The sequence below is a fragment of the Phyllobates terribilis genome, unplaced genomic scaffold (assembly GCF_046119375.1).
Source record: "Phyllobates terribilis strain yellow unplaced genomic scaffold, ASM4611937v1 Scaffold_3__8_contigs__length_932513732, whole genome shotgun sequence".
Classification (NCBI taxonomy): domain Eukaryota; kingdom Metazoa; phylum Chordata; class Amphibia; order Anura; family Dendrobatidae; genus Phyllobates; species Phyllobates terribilis.
The window spans coordinates 923773291-923791878 of NW_027362763.1; the positions used below are offsets into that span (position 1 = coordinate 923773291).

At 42.6% G+C, this 18588-nt stretch overlaps 1 protein-coding gene across 4 annotated transcripts in view; it reads left to right on the plus strand.

Annotated features, from left to right (window-relative positions):
• LOC141258396 (protein unc-93 homolog A-like) overlaps nucleotides 1–18588 on the plus strand; it is a 397098-nt gene that overhangs the window by 341850 nt on the left and 36660 nt on the right. For all 4 annotated transcript variants that reach the window (XM_073673394.1, XM_073673397.1, XM_073673396.1 and 1 more), the window contains one exon: nucleotides 4726–4940. In XM_073673394.1, the coding sequence (XP_073529495.1) occupies nucleotides 4726–4940 (215 nt within the window). The remainder of the gene's footprint in view (nucleotides 1–4725; nucleotides 4941–18588) is intronic.

Here is an 18588-nt window from a genome sequence, read left to right on the forward strand (position 1 = left end):
CAATGGCTGGAACCTGGTGGCGGAGAAATGACAGCTGGAGTAGATGCGATTTCCCTCTATGCCAGTCCTTTCACCGACCTAAAGAATATGGCTGTGGTGAAATACAACTCTCACCGAGAAACAGCCCTGGCTAAGAAAAGTCTGGGTGAAGGTTCCTGGACACTCTATGGCAGCTTTTTTTTTACTGGCTCCAGCAATCTATAAGACTTAAGATATGCAATCTGGCACCTTGGCAAAGCCCAATTCTGTTCTCCCTCTGATATCTAACAAACAGGTCATGCAGGAGAAACTTGCACCTACTGCCACTCAGTGTCTCCAACTCCTTTGTGAGAAACTAATGTTTGGGCAGCCAGTCTACCAAATAAAATTCCAGAGATGGAAATTGTGGATGGCTTCGCTTCTGGTACTGGGTACTAGTACCAAACCATGGCGTGCCATAATTCACTGGAAATATTCCTGGCTGGTTGGAGACAAGCTCATTCCCACAGAAAAGTACCAGTGTCACGGAACGACAAGGGGATGTCCGGCTGACAGCACCACACACAGATGTAGCATGAGATAGAGTGTAAAGGAGGGCCCTAGTGGTAGGGAACAAGGGAAGGGACACCTCCTGACACCAACCTGTGTCTGTCCCTAGCTCACCTATCATTCCTAGATGGGTGCTTCACCCCGTGAACGATCACGTGCCTAAGCCCTCCCTGGCCCTGGACTTAACCTGGCTAGTGCGCAGGCCAGCGAGACACAAGTCTCACCATTATAATAGGACAACACAAGGAAAGGAAGACAAACAATGGGAAGATAACATAAAATACACTTATCTCTCCAACAGAAAACTTCACCGCTGCAATAGCAATGAACACCACAGCTTCTCCAGAGACTGGCTCCTTCAAAGAGGTCAGCATAGAATGAACTATAACCGGCGGTCAGCTGATAGCTCATGTGGCTATTTAGGCTATGTGCCCACGATGCAGAAATGCTCAGGATTTTTTCCTGAGCGTTTCTGCATCTCCCTGGCAGAAAAAAATGCATGCGGATTGTACATGCGTTTTTCCTGCCAGGGACATGCGGATGTGAAGCGTTCTTCACATGCATTTCCGCATGCGGGTTGACAAGCGCTTTCCAAGCGATTTTAGCATCACTTGGAAAGTGCTTGTCAACTTGGTCACACTATATAAATCCATGCAACTGGCATGGATTTATATAGTGTGACCGTAAAGAATGGTTAAAAATAAAAAAATAAATCTATACTTACCTTCCAATGGCCACCGGAGTCTTCCTTCGCTCCGTCCTCGCTTGCCGGCAGCTCGCGGTGCACTACACCGAAGGACCTGCAGTCACATGACTATGACGTCAGCGCAGGTCCTTCACCGCGAGCTGTCGGCGAGCGAACAGAAGGAGACCGGGGGCTATCAGAAGGTAAATATAATATTTATTTTTTATTTTATTCTTTTTTTTACAGGTTCTTTGGTACCCGGGTCCGGAGGAGAGTCTCCTCTTCTCCAGACACGGGTACCATCCGCACATTGAAACGCATGGATTCTGCATCTACAGATGCAGTGATGCGGAATCCAAGCGATTCAATGCAAGTCAATGGTGGCGAAAACGCAGCGCTTCCGCAAAATAAGTGGTAGTGCTGCGTTTTTTTCCGCAATGATAACCCGCAGCGGAAAGTTCCACAGCATGTGCACAGCACATGCGGATTATCATTGGGGAACATGGCAGGCCTTCTACCATGCATTTTTTAAGCGTTTCTGCAGCGTTTTTGCCGCTGCGGAAATGCTTAAAAAACGCATCGTGGGCACACAACCTTAAAGGGAGGTGGGATTGGCACCAACCAACATCATCTGACCGCTAACAAAAGGCTGCCAGCAAGAGACTACCATTAACCCTTGATGGACCAAAAGGAAAAAACTACGTTTAAATTACAGCATAACCAGAGCTGACACGAATCTACAAATTATTTGTGACAACCAGCAAGCTAAGGAGATGGTGGCCTCTATCATAATGAAGGAGTTTGCCCATTGTCTATGAGACTGACCACTGCTGCTGTCTACCTTGTGAACATTGTGCTGGAGCTTGATTGACCCAGGGCTCGCAATCCTCTGCGTCAGGAGGATGTGTTCCGTCCCAGGGTCTGACTGAGTCCCGGCTTCTACAATATTAACCCAGTGTGCCGCCAGTGAGATGTACCGTCCCTGGCCACAAGCACTTGTCCACGTGTCTGTGGTAAGGTGGTCCTTCCCAGTAACTGCGTTGGTGATAGTAAGGGTAATGTTCTGGGACCAGTGCTTGTATAAGGTGGGGAAGGCACGCCTGGAGAAATTGTGGTGGCTGGGGACCTAGTACCGAGGGACAGCCGCCATGAGGTTGCGGAAAGCTTCCACCTCCATGAGCCTAAAAGGCAAAAATTCTAGTACAAGCAGTCAAGAAATGTTAAAGTTTAGTAGTGTGGCCTGTGGGTGGGTGGCTGCATATTTGCGCTTGAGTTCCAAGGACTGGGGTAGGACTGATCGCTGAGGGACAACTGAAGAATATGCCGACTCCAAGTAAAAAAAATCTCCCCAATTCGCACATTCCTCAAACCATAATCTGCAAAAACACTAGTGCATTCCCTCATCATCTCCCGCCTCGACTACTACAACCTCATGCTCTGTGGCCTCCCTTCTAACACTCTTGCACCCCTCCAATATAAACTCTGCTGCCTGACTAATCAACCTTTTCACCCACTATTCCCTGGCATCTTCTCTCTGTCAGTCCGTTCACTGGCTCCCCATTGCCCAGAGACTCCAGTTCAAAACCCTAACCTTGACATACAAAGCCATCCACAACCTGTCTCCTCCATACATCTGTGACCTTCTCTTCTGGTACATACCTACACGCAACCTCCGATCCTCACAAGAACTCCTTCTCTACTCCCTTCTTATTGTCACGGGTGTGTTAGGTTTCACAGACAGTCATATGGGGTCCGGCTGTACAAGGTCGCTGCATTTGGCCTGGCAAAAATCTTCCTGATCCTTTCATGATCAATCTCTCTCTAGAACCCAGCGGTGATCCTCACCTTGCTTGGGGATTATACCATTAGGACCCAGCGGTGATCCTCATCTTCTGCTGCTAATTACCAAACCCTTGCTGTATCCTTATATACACTCAGTTTCTCCAGAAAGTGCCTGGTGATAGACTGTTCTTATCAATTCAGACTTGGAATTCTGGTAGAAGCGTGGTGAAACTGTGTCATCAGGGTGCAGCACCAGGATCACTGGGTCACTTTCTCCCTTCTCTGGTTCTAAGTAATAGATATATTGATATCATCTGGGCATATAGGTGTTAGATCTCTGCTGCGGGCATTGCCTTTTTATGTAGTTTACTATGATTAATTTAACTTCTCTATTAGGACTATATAGGAATATCCAGACACTTTTTAGGGCATTTGCACTTTATGTTCCTTGTTTATTACATAGAGACAGCACATACTGCTATTCATATTCCCTGGGCTTACAGTTGTTCAATCTCTGCTGCGGGCATTGCCCTTTTCATGTAGTTCACTATGATTAATTTATTTTGATAAAACCGCATTGGATCTGACACTGTTTACCAACTTTTCTATTAAGCCCATCAAGGCTATATAGGAATATCTAGGCCATATTTTCTATGCTGCTGGCACTGACACTTTATAGGGAATTTGCACTTTATGTTCCCTGTTCATTAAATAGTGACAGCACCTGTTGTCCCAAAAAACCACAACTCATTGATTACCAATAGCTAGGTTGTTGGCATTTAATACATGCCTCAACTCTATTTCTCACATAAGTGAACCTTTGGATTGAGCCCCATGTATATAACCTTGGTTAGCTGAAATTTTCCTGCTTAACTTCTTAATGGTTTCTGTGTAATATTTTATTATGATTCAATAAAAATTGTAATTTTAAATTTCATTGTGTCTAGACTCCATTATACCCCCTAGTGTTGCCTATAGTGAGTGAAGTGTTATATATATTGATTTTGGAGTGACTAAATTCTGACATGTGCTAGTTTTTTGGAATTCTGGTAGTCAGATAAAATTTTCTTGGAGTTCCTTTGGGGGTTGTTGCCTTGTTTTCCCCGGTGTCGTCTTTATGCTAGGTGTATTCCTTTTTTGTTTCCCTTGTGCAGTGGGGCTGACTATTGCTCACCCCTCCTCTTCCCTACATAGAGCCTAGCATTAGGGTCAGCTAGGGCCAGGTTTCCTGCTCAGGGATAGTTGCAGGACCTATATAGGATCCATAGGGGAGTCAGGGTTTTTCAAAAGGAACCTGAATACCCACCTTTTCCGACAAGTGTACAACCTGCAGTAACCCTCGCTCCACCATACCACTGCACTACCAGCTTTACCCTCACCTACTGTTTCCTCACCCATCCCTTGTAGACTGTGAGCCCTCGTGGGCAGGGTTCTCTCTCCTCCTTTACCAGTCGCCGTCACGTTTTTGTTCAAGATTATTGTAATTGTTTTTGCTATGTATAACCCTATTTCACATGTAAGGTGCTCTAATAATTAATAATAATAATGTGGTCCAGACTCCCGGCTACTGAGACTGGGACATGTAGATGACAGGGTGGTGGTGGTTGCAAACTGACTGGAAACATTATTTATTTATCTGCCATCCAACCAATAATCTTTTCACACTGGTAAGGCTTCAAGAGTAACATGTTCATTAAACTCTTCACTTTTTTATTATCACATATTTTCAGGTAGTGGAGTGCTTGCTGTTTTGCTGGTTTCTGTATTTCTGGATAATATGGATGTAAAAAAAAAAGACGATGAAGTGGACATTAAAAATGAACCATTTAGGATGAAAATATTGGAAACGCTCAGGCATCTCAAAGATAAGCGACAGGTTCTGCTTATTCCACTCACAATGTGGAGTGGTTTTGAACAAGGATTCTTGGCTGGAGACTATACAAAGGTATTTTTTCTGAATCTTTTACGCTCTTATTTTTTTCCCAATCAAAAACATAAATGCATTAGGGATACCCTTATAGTTTCATAGTATTAAGGTTAAAGGCAGACAAGTCCATCGAGTTCAACCTATAGCCTAACATGTTTCTCCAAAGGAAGGCAAAAACCTCATGAAGCAGAAGCTAATTGCCCAATATTAGGGGAAAAATTCCTTCCCGACTCCACATATGGCAATCAGATTAGTTCCCTGGATCAACGTCCCATCACATCACAAAATCTAGTGCCCATAACCTGAAATGTTATATTTTTCAAGAAAGCCATTCAGGCCCTCCTTAATCTTTTGCTGTGAATTAACAATTACCACATTATGTGGAAGAAAGTTCCATAATCTCACTGCTCTTGTAGTAAAAAATTGCTATCTGTGATTATGATTAAACTTTCTTTCCTCTAGACATTGAGAATGCCCCCTTGTCACTGTTGCAAGTTTAGATGTAAAAAGATAATTATAAAGATTTCTGTACTGTTCCTTCATATATTTGTATATTGTAATAAGATCACCCCTAAGCCTTTGTTTTTCCAAACTGAGTAACACCTAACTTGATAACCTGTCTTGTTATTGCAGTCCACCTTAGTTGCTCTTTTATCACTAGAAGTCCCAGAGAGGGGTCATTTAACATTTCTACCTTTGGAACCCAGAGACGGGTCGAATAACCTGAAGGATTTTAGCTAACATCCTATAATCACCGTCTTTTGTTCTGTAATTAAGGCCATTACTGTCGCATTACTGTTGCACCACAGTAGGTTTTTGTAACCATTGCTAATTGGAGCCATCAGAGTTGTCAGTTTGGACTAAGGGTCATTTGACCCTATTTCGAGACTTCAGGGGGGAGCTCGAAATTTCTGGGACTTCTAGTGTTATGCAGCCGCTCTAGTTCAGCTTTCTCCTTCTTATACACTGAAGCCTGTAATTAATCTTGTGTGGCCGCACTAGTGACTTCTATAAAGGCAAAATAATATTCTTGCCATGAGCAACTATGTTTGTTTTAATGCATTTCATAATTTTATTTGCATTGACAGCAACTGCCTGGCACTGGTCCCTAAAGTTTAGTTTTTCACAGTGACAGTTTCACCCAGTGTTTTACTATTTTGCTATTTAGCAAATAATTATATAATGTATTTTTCGGACTATAAGACGCACTGGACCATAAGACGCACCCCAAAATTTGTGGAAAATAGGAAAAAAATTATTTTTTATAAGATGGGGGTCCATCTTATAGTCTGAATAGGTACGGTATCATACCTAGGGGGCAGTGGAGCGAAGGTCACAGGAGGCAGGGTTCTTCAGGAAGCCGGCGGAAGTGGAGGAATGCTACGGACCCTGGATGCAAGAAACCGGTGCTCGAGCAGCGGGGAGTTGCGGTGGTGGTAAAGCAGGATCGCAGGGCCCTCCGCTCCCTCCCTCAGGAACCTGGCAGCTGCAGCAGAATAGGTGAGATGCTGTGGGGCCTATGCCTGGCTGGGGCCTCTGCCTTGCCGGGGACCTGTGCCTAGCTGGGGCTGGGGTCTGTGCCTGGCGGGGGTCTGTGCCAGGCTGGGGCCTGTGTCAGGCTGGGGCCAGTGCATGGCCGGGGCCTGTGCCTGGCCGGGTCCTGTGCCTGTGCCTGGCTGGGGTCTCTGCTTCGCTGGGGCCTGTTCCAGGCTGGGGCCTGTGCCTTTGCCTGGCTGGGGCCTGTGCCTGGCTGGGCCTGGGACCTGTGCCTGGCTGGGGCCTGTGCCGGGCTGAGACCTGTACCGGGCTGGGACTGGGCCTGGTGACTGGCTGGGGCCTGTGCCTGGCTGGGGCCTGTGCCTGACTGGGGCCGGTGCCTGACTGGGGCTGGGGCCGGTGCCTGGCTGGGGGCGCTGCCTAGCTGGTCTCTGTGCTCTGCTTCACTGCCTGATGACGCTCACAGCCCGACACCAGCCCCGGCAAGGCACAGGTCCTGGCCCCAGCCATGCCAAGGACCCAGCCACTCTGCCTCACCACTTCACCGCTGTCAGCATCTCACCTCTTCTTCTCCTGCTGCTGCTGCCGCCGTGTTCCTGAATGAGGAAGAGCACGGAGGGCCCTGCGATCCCGCTGCACCACCAGCGCAACTATCCAGTAAAGTAACGTTCAGACCATAAGACACACCCCCCATTTTCCTCCCAAATTTGGGGAAAAAAAGTGCTTCTTATGGTCCAAAAAATATGGTATTTCACTTTCTCTGCCCAAGTGCATGACATACATTAAACTTCAATTGCCATTTCTCTGCCCAAGCCTCCAGCTTACCTAAACCCCCCTGTAATATTAAGATATCCTTCTATGTGTTGATTACCTTGCATTGTTTAGTATCATCTGCAAACATTGAAATTCTACTCTTCATGCCCTCTACAAGGTCAATAATACACATATCATAAACAAGGTGGCTCAAACTGACCCCTATAGTATCCCACTGTTAAATTTGACCCAATCCGAATGTGTTCCATTAATAAACACCCTTTGTTTCCTATCACTGAGCCAGTTGTTAACCCAGTTACACATATTGTCCCTTAGTCCCCTTACTCTCAATTTATGTACCAATATTTTGTGTGGTACCGTATAAAAAACGCATTTGAAAAGTACAGATAGATAACATCCATGGCATACCCTGGTCCAGTTGGGAACTTTCCTCCTCATAGAAGCTGATCATATTAGTTTCACAAGACTGATCCCTCATAAACTCATGTTGATGTTGGGTCAGAAGTTTAGTCTTAGGCCACAGTCCCATTATCAGTATTTGGACAGTATTAGGTCAGTATTTTTTCTCAGGAGTGGGAGCCAAAACCAGGAGTGGGTGATAAATGCAGAAGTAGTGCACTTGTTTCTATTATACCTTTTCTCTGATTGTTCCTCACCTGGTTTTGGCTCCCACTCCTGAGAAAGAATACTGACCTAATACTAACCAAATACTGATAGTGGGGCCGTGGCCTTATTGAGATACTCCAGGTTAGCATGTCTTAAAAATCCCTCAAGTTCAAAAGTAAACTTGTGGTCCCATATTTTCCAGGCTCAGATTTTGTCCCTATTTTGCTAATCGGCACCATATTTGCTTTGCGCCAGATCTGTGGTACAGATCCTATTATTATGGAATCCTTGATTATTAGAAATAATGGTCTGAGTACATAATTTCTGCAATTCTCAGAGGGGACCATCCAGGCCCGATTATTTTAGTGTTTTTTGAGGCAACATAGTAACACCGTACTTCTTGGTGGGTTAATCGGGTGACATTTAATTGATAAATTATTGTGTCCCTGATCATGACCATATCTGTTATGAATTTTTTTGTGTAAATATTGTAGAGAAAAAAGCATTTAGTAGATTATCCTTTCCTTCGTCCTCTTCCAACATTTCTGCCAGATTATTTGTGAGGGGGCCAACACTATTATTTTTGTGCTTCTTACTGTTTATGTAGTTGATTAATATTTTTGGATTATTTTTACTTTCCTTGGCAATGAGCCTTTCTGTCTCAATCTTTGCTGCCTTAATTGGCTTTTTACACAATTTTTTTGTTTGTCTATAATTATTTAATGCTTCGTCTCTACCCACTTTCTTTAATTCCGCAAATGCTTTCTTTTTGTCATTTATTGGACCACTTACCACTCTATTTAGCCATAGTTGTTTCCTCATATTACTCTTACACCCCTGAGCCTGTGCTTTGTGGTCGGCTTCTCTGTCCACCAAGCGACGGCAGATTCACCTTTTTTCTGTATGTTTAGTCCTGTTATCCTTGCTCCAGTCTTATTATGGTAACAGGTGTTTTCATTTACTCATTTGTCGGCCCTCTCACCTTTGGGTGCTGCTTTATATACTTTCCCTCTGCTGGTATTTCCTGCTGGTGATAGTCTTATTTGGATGTCCAGCCATGCTGCTGTAGTTTAAGCCAGTCAGTGAAAGACAAGCTAGGGTTTATCTCTCTGTCATTTATGTTCTTTATCCTGTATCTATCTTCTGTTTCTCTTTAGGCAGTTGGTGGCACATTATCTAACAGTACATACTACATCCTTTATCTTATATTTCTTGGTTTGTTTTACTCACTCTGGGATCTTTTTCTATTTCAGCACACTTTCCCTTCTGTAGATAATTTGCAGTCTGCTCTGCCCTTCAGTTCTTTAGGAGGAACCTGAAGCGCTCAACGTCTTTTCAGGCAGCATAGGTCTGAGTTGCCATTGTCTAGTCTGTGATTAGGGCTATCTCAGCTAACCCGGGAACCACTAGGGACTGCAGGGTCAGGATCTCTAGTCTGTACAGGAACCGGCAGGGTCAGTTGCAGTTTTCAGAGTGTTACATGATCATAACAGGTATATATTGTACACAGGTCCTATTTGGGATGCTTAAAAAAGTGTCCCACTAGCCTTGTGTACTTTTATTTTCAAGGACATTGTCCCAGTTTATGGCACTATGATCATCTCAAAGCCATTGGAGATTCACCTTCCTGAAGTTTAATATCTTTATAATCTCTCTACTATTCATCTTACTAAAGAAAACATGAAAACTTATTATCTTGTGATCACTAGTACCCAAGTGAGCCCAAAGGCGTACATTTAATATTCTCTCTGACCTATTGATTTAAAATTAGGTCTAGAAGTGCTCTCTCCTTTTGTTGTGCCTTGCACCATTTGTGAAGGATAATTATCTTTCATTACACTGGTCTGCAAAAAATAAAATTTAAAGAGCTGTTTTGGTTATACCATGTAATCCTTATGTTTTTTGGTGCACTGAATCCAAAAATGACCTCCGTTTTGTCATAGGACATCACTTTTCCTGACAATTTAGGTAACTGTGTTAAATAAGGCAATGCAGAGAAATAAATGAAAATAGACTTATAAAATTAATTTTTTATTACAAATTTTTCATGAAAATCATTTTGGAACTTAAATGAGCTCACTAACACTCACTAAAATCAATTTTTTTTCCCTGTGAGGCGTCTCTTGGTACATTTACGCTTGTGAGTAGCATCTGGAATGTCTCTGAAGCATCCAAGATTAGTCTGTCATCATTGTAATGCTCCATTTTCCCTGGCATCTTCTTTCCATCTCTTTAATGTCTTGTTGGAATCGTTCACCTTGCTCTTCAATCACAGCTCCCAAATTTTCAGGAAAGTAGTCAAGGTGGGAATGGAGGAAATGCACTTTCAAACTCATCAGGCAACCCAAAGCTTGAAATGCTTTCAGCATTCGTCTGACGATCTTTTTGTAGTCAGGATCTTTTTTATTGCCTAAAAATTTCTCTATGACCTCTTTAAATGCAATCCACCCTTCTTTTTGAGGATCCGTCATGGTATTGACAAAATTTTTATCAGCTATAACCCTTCTAATGTCTGGTCCGACGAACACACCTTCCTTCAATTTTGCCTCCGAGAGGCTAGGAAACTTGATGACCAAGTATTTGAAGCATTCCCCATCTCTTGGAAGTGATTTTACGAATTGCTTCATCAAGTCCAATTTTATGTGGAGAGGTGGTAGAAGAACTTTATAGAGAGGTACCAAAGTTTCTCGGAGGACATTTTTTTCACCGACTGTGAGCACCCTCGGATGCCTACTCTTCTTGGTCCAGTGATTTTGTCGGTCTCGACTGTCCCACAGACAAAGAAAACAAGGGTATTTGGTATGCCCAGCTTGTTGCCCAAGCAGCATGCACAAGACCTTCAAATCCCCACACACTTGCCAGCCGTGTTCTTCATATTTAAGTTTACGAAGATCCAATTCCAAGTTCTCGTAGGTTTCCTTCAAGTGTACGGAATGACCTACAGGGATGGAAGCGTAAAAACCACCGTTGTGGAGTAAAACTGCTTTGAAACTTATTTTTGAAGAGTCTATAAAAAGACACCATTGCGCAGAATTATAATGGATTTTGAAATGACCCATCAAACCTTCGACGTCTATGCAATAAACCAACTTGTCTTCCTGGACAAAGTAAGGAACGAACTCCTTTTCACGATTTCTGAACCATGAAAAAGACACTCATGGTAACACTAAATTTTTGTTTTTGAGCCTTGATCCGAGTAACTCAGCGGCATCTTTGGGAAGATTCAAGTCTCTTACTAAATCCTTCATCTACTCCTGGGAAAAAAAATTTGGTCTTGTATAATCTTCAAAGTCAAAATTGATTCGTCATCTGGTCCAGGTATGATTCCACCTTCATCGGAGCTAGGTATCTCTTCCAAGGTAGCAGGGGCCTTTGGTACTGGTATATCTGTGCCATGGGGGATGGGTCGAAATGCTGAGTGAAGATTGGGGTTTGAAATGGAATGCTTCCATTTGGAATTACACCCTTTCATATTGCTTGAACAAAAGTAACAGGCGTCACTATAGTTCCTTTGCTCTTGCCATACCATAGGAATCCCATAACAGAAAGCTTTTTTATTACCCTTGAGCCAATTTCGAAGCTCCTTAACACACCATTTGCACACTTTATGAGGCGCCCAAACTTTATCTTGATCTCCAAGTTTTAGCCGGATGTATGTGAAGTATACTTTTTCCACAAAGTCTGTAATATTCAGCTGTTGATTCAACACTGTATATTCACCACAAATGAAACAGAATCCGTCAGGCGAATTATTACACTTTCGCAAAGCCATAACGCTGATTTGAAGAAACATGGTTGATGAATGAAATTCCAATGCAAGTTTCTTGAAAGCATAAGAACCTTTCATTATGTCACTAACCCCCTGACTGCCACCAGCCAATCACGCAGTTCCTATTGATGTTAACAGAGAAAGAAAATAAGCTGCCTGTTGATGATTCACACCAGAGTTTGCAGAAGAACCTATAGGTTTGTGGCAAGTCCTGACGTTTCCAATTTTTTTCAATATTTTTTTCGCTATCAAAACACCAAAATACATGGAAATTATATGAAAATAATCTAATAGCTTGTTAATCGCAGACATTGTGATTATTGTCATTATTGTCAGGTTTTTGCTCCCTAATTAATATCAGGATAGTTGAAGTCCCCCGTTATAATTACTAATTTGCTGCCTCATCTATTTACTTTATGAGCATATTTTCTGCCACTTCCATTATACTTGGAAACTTATAACAAAGTCCTAGCAGTATTTTTTATTTAAATCAGATGTTTCTTATTAATTTTTATAAAGATTTTCACAAAGGTAAAAATAAAAAGAACAACAACAACCAGACAAACATTCTAGAAACACAGATCTCCACCCCCCGACCTTAACAAGCATTAAACATGAGTTATTTATACATCTTGGCTCTGCAAAACCAGCATTATTAGATGAACAAATATTTGAACATAGTAACAATAGTCAATCCAATTACATATAACTTGTGGAAGTACTAATAACATTTTTATTAATTTTCAAAGAAGTTTCATTTGAGGCATTATATAAACGTAACTCAAAGCAAGCCGAGGCGAAATCTCCTCAGTTCCCTAGATGTCACACCAGAGCCATCAATCCATAGACCCCTTATCTTGTCAAATTTAGAGATAGCATCTCTTTTTATCTATATGTCCTTTTCCAAATTTACTAGCCAGTTAACTTTATCAATAAATTCTGATATCATAGGCTCCTGATCTGTTATGCATTTTTGGGCTATCAGTTTTCTTGCCATATATAACATACGTGCTGCCGCAATTTTGCCGTACTCATCAATAGTCAGATCTTGAACATATCCCAGTATACATACTAATGGTGAAAGCTCTATGTCAATTGAATAAACCCTGTTAATCATTGCTACAACACTCTTCCAAAAGGACACCAAGTTAGGACAGTTCCACATCATATGAAGCGTATCTGGTATGTTAGTTTTGTAACTAGGACAGTGGGGACTTGAATGAAATTTTATGTTAAATAAGAATTGAGGGGTCCTGTATACCTGGTGTATCACATATATATGGGACAGTCTATGGGATTCACTTAAAGACTGCTGTGGAACTCTTTCCAGTATATCTGACCAGTGATTTTCCTCTATGGGTCCCATTACACTCTCCCATTGCTCTTTTGATTGCATCGGCTGGTTTGTCAATACAATGCCTAAGAGAATGTTATAAAGTAATGAGATCAGTCCACAAACTGTGTAGATTAGCTATTCTCTGTATTATTGAGTTTCGGGGTACACCCCCTTCCAGAACGATGCCTTCCGCCCAATATGCTTGCCTAAATTGTAAATATTTGTAGAATTCAGAGTGAGATAACCCATATTCATTTTGCAGCTGTGAGAATTCCTTAATCACATCACCTATCAGCACTTGATTAAGTCTGTTTAAACCCTTGGCACTCCAGGAGCCAAATCTCACCAGTTGGTCTAGATTTGGAAGCCATGGAGTGTTCCATAATGAAGTAAATTGTGAAACATATTCTATTCCTTGTAATTTTTTCACCGTCCCCCAAAGTTTGTGACATAACAGCATAGTCGGTATTTTGCCCCCAAGTGTCCCAAACTTATGTGCCTCCAATACCTCACAGAGTTTATCTGATTGAAAATAATGCTGTAGCAACATACACTGAGCTCCCCCTCCCCCAGGGTCGTCCCATCCCTGGATATATTGAAGCTGAGATGCCACATAATATACCCATGGATTAGGAACCGCAAGCCCTCCCATTGTTTTGTTTCTTTGCAATGTTTCCAGTTTAATTCTCGGAGACTGTTTGCCCCATATTAATTTTCTAAACTCTTGACTGACTTTAAAGGAAAATCTCAGATTTATTCATATTGGGGAGTTGTGTAGAACATACAGCAATTGTGGCATCCAGATAATTTTGACCAGGTTAGCACAGCCCACAACGGACAACGGTAACTTAGACCAGGTGCCTAATTTACCTTTAAATTTAATTAAGACTGGATCAGGATTCAACTTCTCATAATCATTTATTTTTGCCGACATATTGATGCCTAAATATTTAAACTCCAATACCACTTGTAAACTGGAGTTAATGTAGTGGGAAGCAATCTCATCTGTATTATCCAATGGAAGTATAACTGATTTGCTCCAGTTTATCTTCAGACCAGAGTATTTTCCAAATGTTTCTATTTTTTCCATTGCTATAGGAAGGGACTCAGAAGTTTAAGCCAGAAATAATAAAGTGTCATCAGCTTATAACACGACCTTCTCTTCACTATTCCCTCTACGAAATCCAACTATTCCTGGATGCTCCCTGATAACCGATGCCAGGGGTTCAGTGGCCAATGCAAAGAGCAGGGGGGACAACGAGCACCCCTGCTGCATACCTCTACTCAGTACAAAAGCCGGGGAGAGGTGTCCATTTACCCGTATTCCAGACATCCGCCTACCATACAGCAATTTAACCCATGAAATAAAACTAGGTCCTGTACAAAACTTTTCCAACACCGTCTATAAATATTCCCACTCAACAGAATCAAATGCCTTAGCGGCGTCCAGAGAACATACAGCTCTGTCCCCATCACCATCCACCGGCAATTGAAGATTAAGAAACAATCTCTGGATATTAGCAACTGTGGATCTAGCAGGTATGAAGCCTGACTGGTCAGTATGGATAACTGTATTCAATCTAGATGCCAGAACCTTCGCAATAATTTTAACAATAAATTTATCAGTTGAAAATAAAGATATGGGCCTATATGAATCAGGGCTTAAAGGGTCTTTACCTGGCTTAGGTATGACTACTATCACCGCCTCTTGCATTGAATGGGATAGGGTTCCCCCCCTCACCGCCTCCTCAAAGGTAGCCAGTAAGTGGGGAAGTAGAATATTTCCAAATTCCTGGCTATTTGTTATTAGCCATAGAGGCTACTGCCATTTGTAACTCTTCCAGCTGTAGTGGTCTATTTAACAATTCTTGATCTTTACCGATGAATGTCGGTAGTTTGATTTCCCTCAAGTAGAGTAAGATCTGTTCTCTATTAAATTGCAGTTTGGATTTATACAGATCTTTATAAAATTCTAGCAGTGTTTGAGATCTGGTCAGTCTGGTTTACTTCCACTCCTTTCCTGTCCTTCAAAGCACCAATAAAAGAACCCCCCCTCTGGGCTCTTGCTGTCATAGCCAGTAAGTGTCCTGCCTTCTCCCCCTTCTCAAAGAAGTGTGTCTGGGCAAACATGCATTTATTTTTAGCTTTTTCCTTGATATGTGTGGTGTATGCTTCTTGTGCCTCTCCTCACTCCATGAGGTCCTCTTTTACATTGGTTAGTACAAATTTCTCCTCTGTAGATCTAACTGTATCCCGTAAATACTGCCCAAACTGTTTTGTCTTAGTTTTGGATCTGACAATGGCCTGTATTAAGACTCCTCGTAAGCACGCTTTCATGGCATCCCATAATGTGTTTGGCGACACTCGTTTGTCGTTTTCCTTAAAATAATGTTCTAAGGTAGATGTGATCAGTGTAATATCTATAATTTGAAACCAGAAGGGACTCATGGCCCACATAGTCAAAGAATCCAGCGGCCTGGGTAAAAAACAAAGAGTAGTCAGCAAGGGTGAATGATCTGATAGCGCTCTGGGCAAATAGTCCACTGTTCTTACCAAGGGGGAAATATGTTCTGTGCCCAATACCATATCAATACCATATCAATACACGATAATGTTTTATGTGTCTTAGAATAGCAAGAAAATTGTCTAATGTTAGGATATTTGAGACGCCGTATGTTTTCTCTTTCCCGCATTTACAGTGGGGAGGTGCAATCTGTCAGCCTATCAGCAGCGCACACACGGAGCAAACTGCTTTTTTTCACACAAGCAAGGGCATGTGTCATTGGCAGTGTATGTCACATGTCCTTGCCCTATAAGACCCAGCCATTTTCCACGTAGCCACCATTTTCTCACTGCTGCAGCTGCGTGTTAGACGGCACCGCTGTTGCTGTGTGCGCTATACTTTGAGTGTTCATTTCAAGCCAATTTTCTCTGAAATATACAGATAGCTTGGGAGTAGGGAATAGTTGTGATTGCAGTCCTTTTAAGGACTAGGTTACAGCATTTCCTACGACTTTTATCAGGCAGGTCTGTGCTCTTAAATAGATAGGTTGTGGGAATAAAGACTAATTGTAATTGGAGTCCTTTTCAGGACTAGGTTACATCAGTTCCTATCAGTTTTTGCCAGGCAGGTGTGTGCCAGTGCTGTGCAAGTTTTTTTCACAGCATTTGGCTAAATTTAGCTAAGCAAATCCTTTTTGGCCTCTTGCAGTGTGTGTTAGTCAGTGGAGTAGCCTATCTGTGTTGCTAGCTACACCACCTGTGTATAGAATACAATTTTTTTTACTGCACCTAGACAAGTAAAACCTTTTGGGCATACCATCATTCTATTAGTCCATCTATACTAACCTCCACCAGGTTGCAAATTAAAAATAATTTTTATCTGCATCTAGCTCTGAAAAAATATTTGGGCTTGTAGCAGTGTGTGGGACTTGTTCTATTAGTCCATCTATACTAACCTCCACCAGGTTGCAAATTAAAAATAATTTTTATCTGCATCTAGCTCTGAAAAAAAAATTGGGCTTGTAGCAGTGTGTGGGACTTGTTCTATTAGTCCATCTATACTAACCTCCACCAGGTTGCAAACTAAAAATAATTTTTATCTGCATCTAGCTCTGAAAAAATATTTGGGCTTATAGCAGTGTGTGGGACTTGTTCTATTAGTCCATCTATACTAACCTCCACCAGGTTGCAAATTAAAATAATTTTTATCTGCATCTAGCTCTGAAAAAAAAATTGGGCTTGTAGCAGTGTGTGGGACTTGTTCTATTAGTTCAGCTATACTAACCTCCACCAGGTTGCAAATTAAAAATATTTTTTATCTGCATCTAGCTCTGAAAAAATATTTGGGCTTGTAGCAGTGTGTGGGACTTGTTCTATTAGTCCATCTATACTAACCTCCACCAGGTTGCAAATTAAAAATAATTTTTATCTGCATCTAGCTCTGAACATATATTTGGGCTTGTGGCAGTGTGTGGGTCTGGTTCTATTAGTCCATCTATACTAACCTCCACCAGGTTGCAAATTAAAAATAATTTTTATCTGCATCTAGCTCTGAAAAAATATTTGGGCTTGTAGCAGTGTGTGGGACTTGTTCTATTAGTCCATCTATACTAACCTCCACCACCTGTGTATGTAATAAAATTGTTTTACTGTATCTAACCCTGCCAATACTTTTGGGCTAATACCACAGTTTGGCCACTCAGCTCTGCTCAGTTCCAATCCATTGTTTTTTGTGCAAACAACTCCAGAGTTGTCAATTAGTTAACCACCAAAATGAGTGGAAAAAGGCCTGCTGCTGGTGGAAAGGGGAATAGGCGTGTTGGGAAGGGAAAAAAAGGTTCTGTCCGTGGGGTAGGTGTTAAAGCAACAGTAACATCTGCAGAAGAAAGACCATCTTCCAGTCAAACTAAGATGTCTAGCGGACAATGTGATAAGATCGCTTTCTTACAGCCACGCCAATCGCTACAAATTCCAGATGAGGCACAAAAACAGCAGGTGCTTCAACGGATATCAAGTGCTCCTTTAAGTGGGTTCTCCTTCACCTCAACTTCAACATCACAAATACTCCAGTCCTCAGAGGTGTCACCCCAATCGCACTTGCTTCCTCACAGCTCCCAAGTCTCCAGCTGCCCGTCTGAGTATGGGGTAGAAAAGATCGTCGAGTCTGCAGATCTATTTACTCATACTATAGCCTGGGAATCAGAGGTCGGCTCCAGAGCATCTGTGAATCCAGACGAGGAAATGATCTGCACTGATGCCCACAATCTTTATGAGTCAGATCCAGGAACAGATGCAGAAGGTTCTGACCATAATGTAGACCCTTGTTCCCAAACTGTAACTCCTGTTGGTGGAGATTAAGAGTAAGACGATGATGAGACTCAAATACCTGATTGGAGCGACAACTTGAGTTTTTTTGTCAGGGCAGGAAGAGGTTGGCTCTGAGGATGACGGGTGTGATAACACACAGGGTGATGATGACGAGGTTGGAGATCCCACTTACTGTCAACCCACAGTCAGCCAGTCGATGAGGTCAGCAGAGGAGGTGGAGGAGGATGCTCGTGACGACGAGGTCAGGTTGCGCCTTCCTGGACAGAGACGTAGTACTGGAAGCACGTCAACAACTGCATCCTCAAACACAACTCTGCCTCTGACCACAAGTCGTGATGGCTCTTCAGGTCACATGGGTGCTAAGCCTTGCATAGCCTGGGCATTTTCTCAGATCGATAAGGATGACCCAACTCGTGTTATCTGTAACATTTGTCAGCAAAAGCTAAGTAGAGGCCAAAAAATACATAGTTTGAGTACTTCATGCATGAACCGGCACATGGATATGAAGCATAAGTTGCAGTGGGAAGCTCACTGTGCTACAATGCAGCCTAGCCGGCCGGGCCAACCACCATCTGCCACATCTTGTGCATCCGCAGCCTCTTCATCCTCTGTGACTGGGGGGACAGCAGTCACACCTGTTTTGGGACGCAGACCTGCCACCTCTTTACCTGCAACAGCCAGCGTGATTAGCAGGTCATCATTTTCTTTGGAGGTGGAAACACCAGCTGGTGTTCAGCACTGTCCGACATCGATAGCACCACCTTTGGATCAAGGCAACCTAACATGTCCGCCTGCATCTTCCTCACAGACCAGCAGTTTGCCGGGGACACCCTTCTCAACCCCGTCTAAGCACA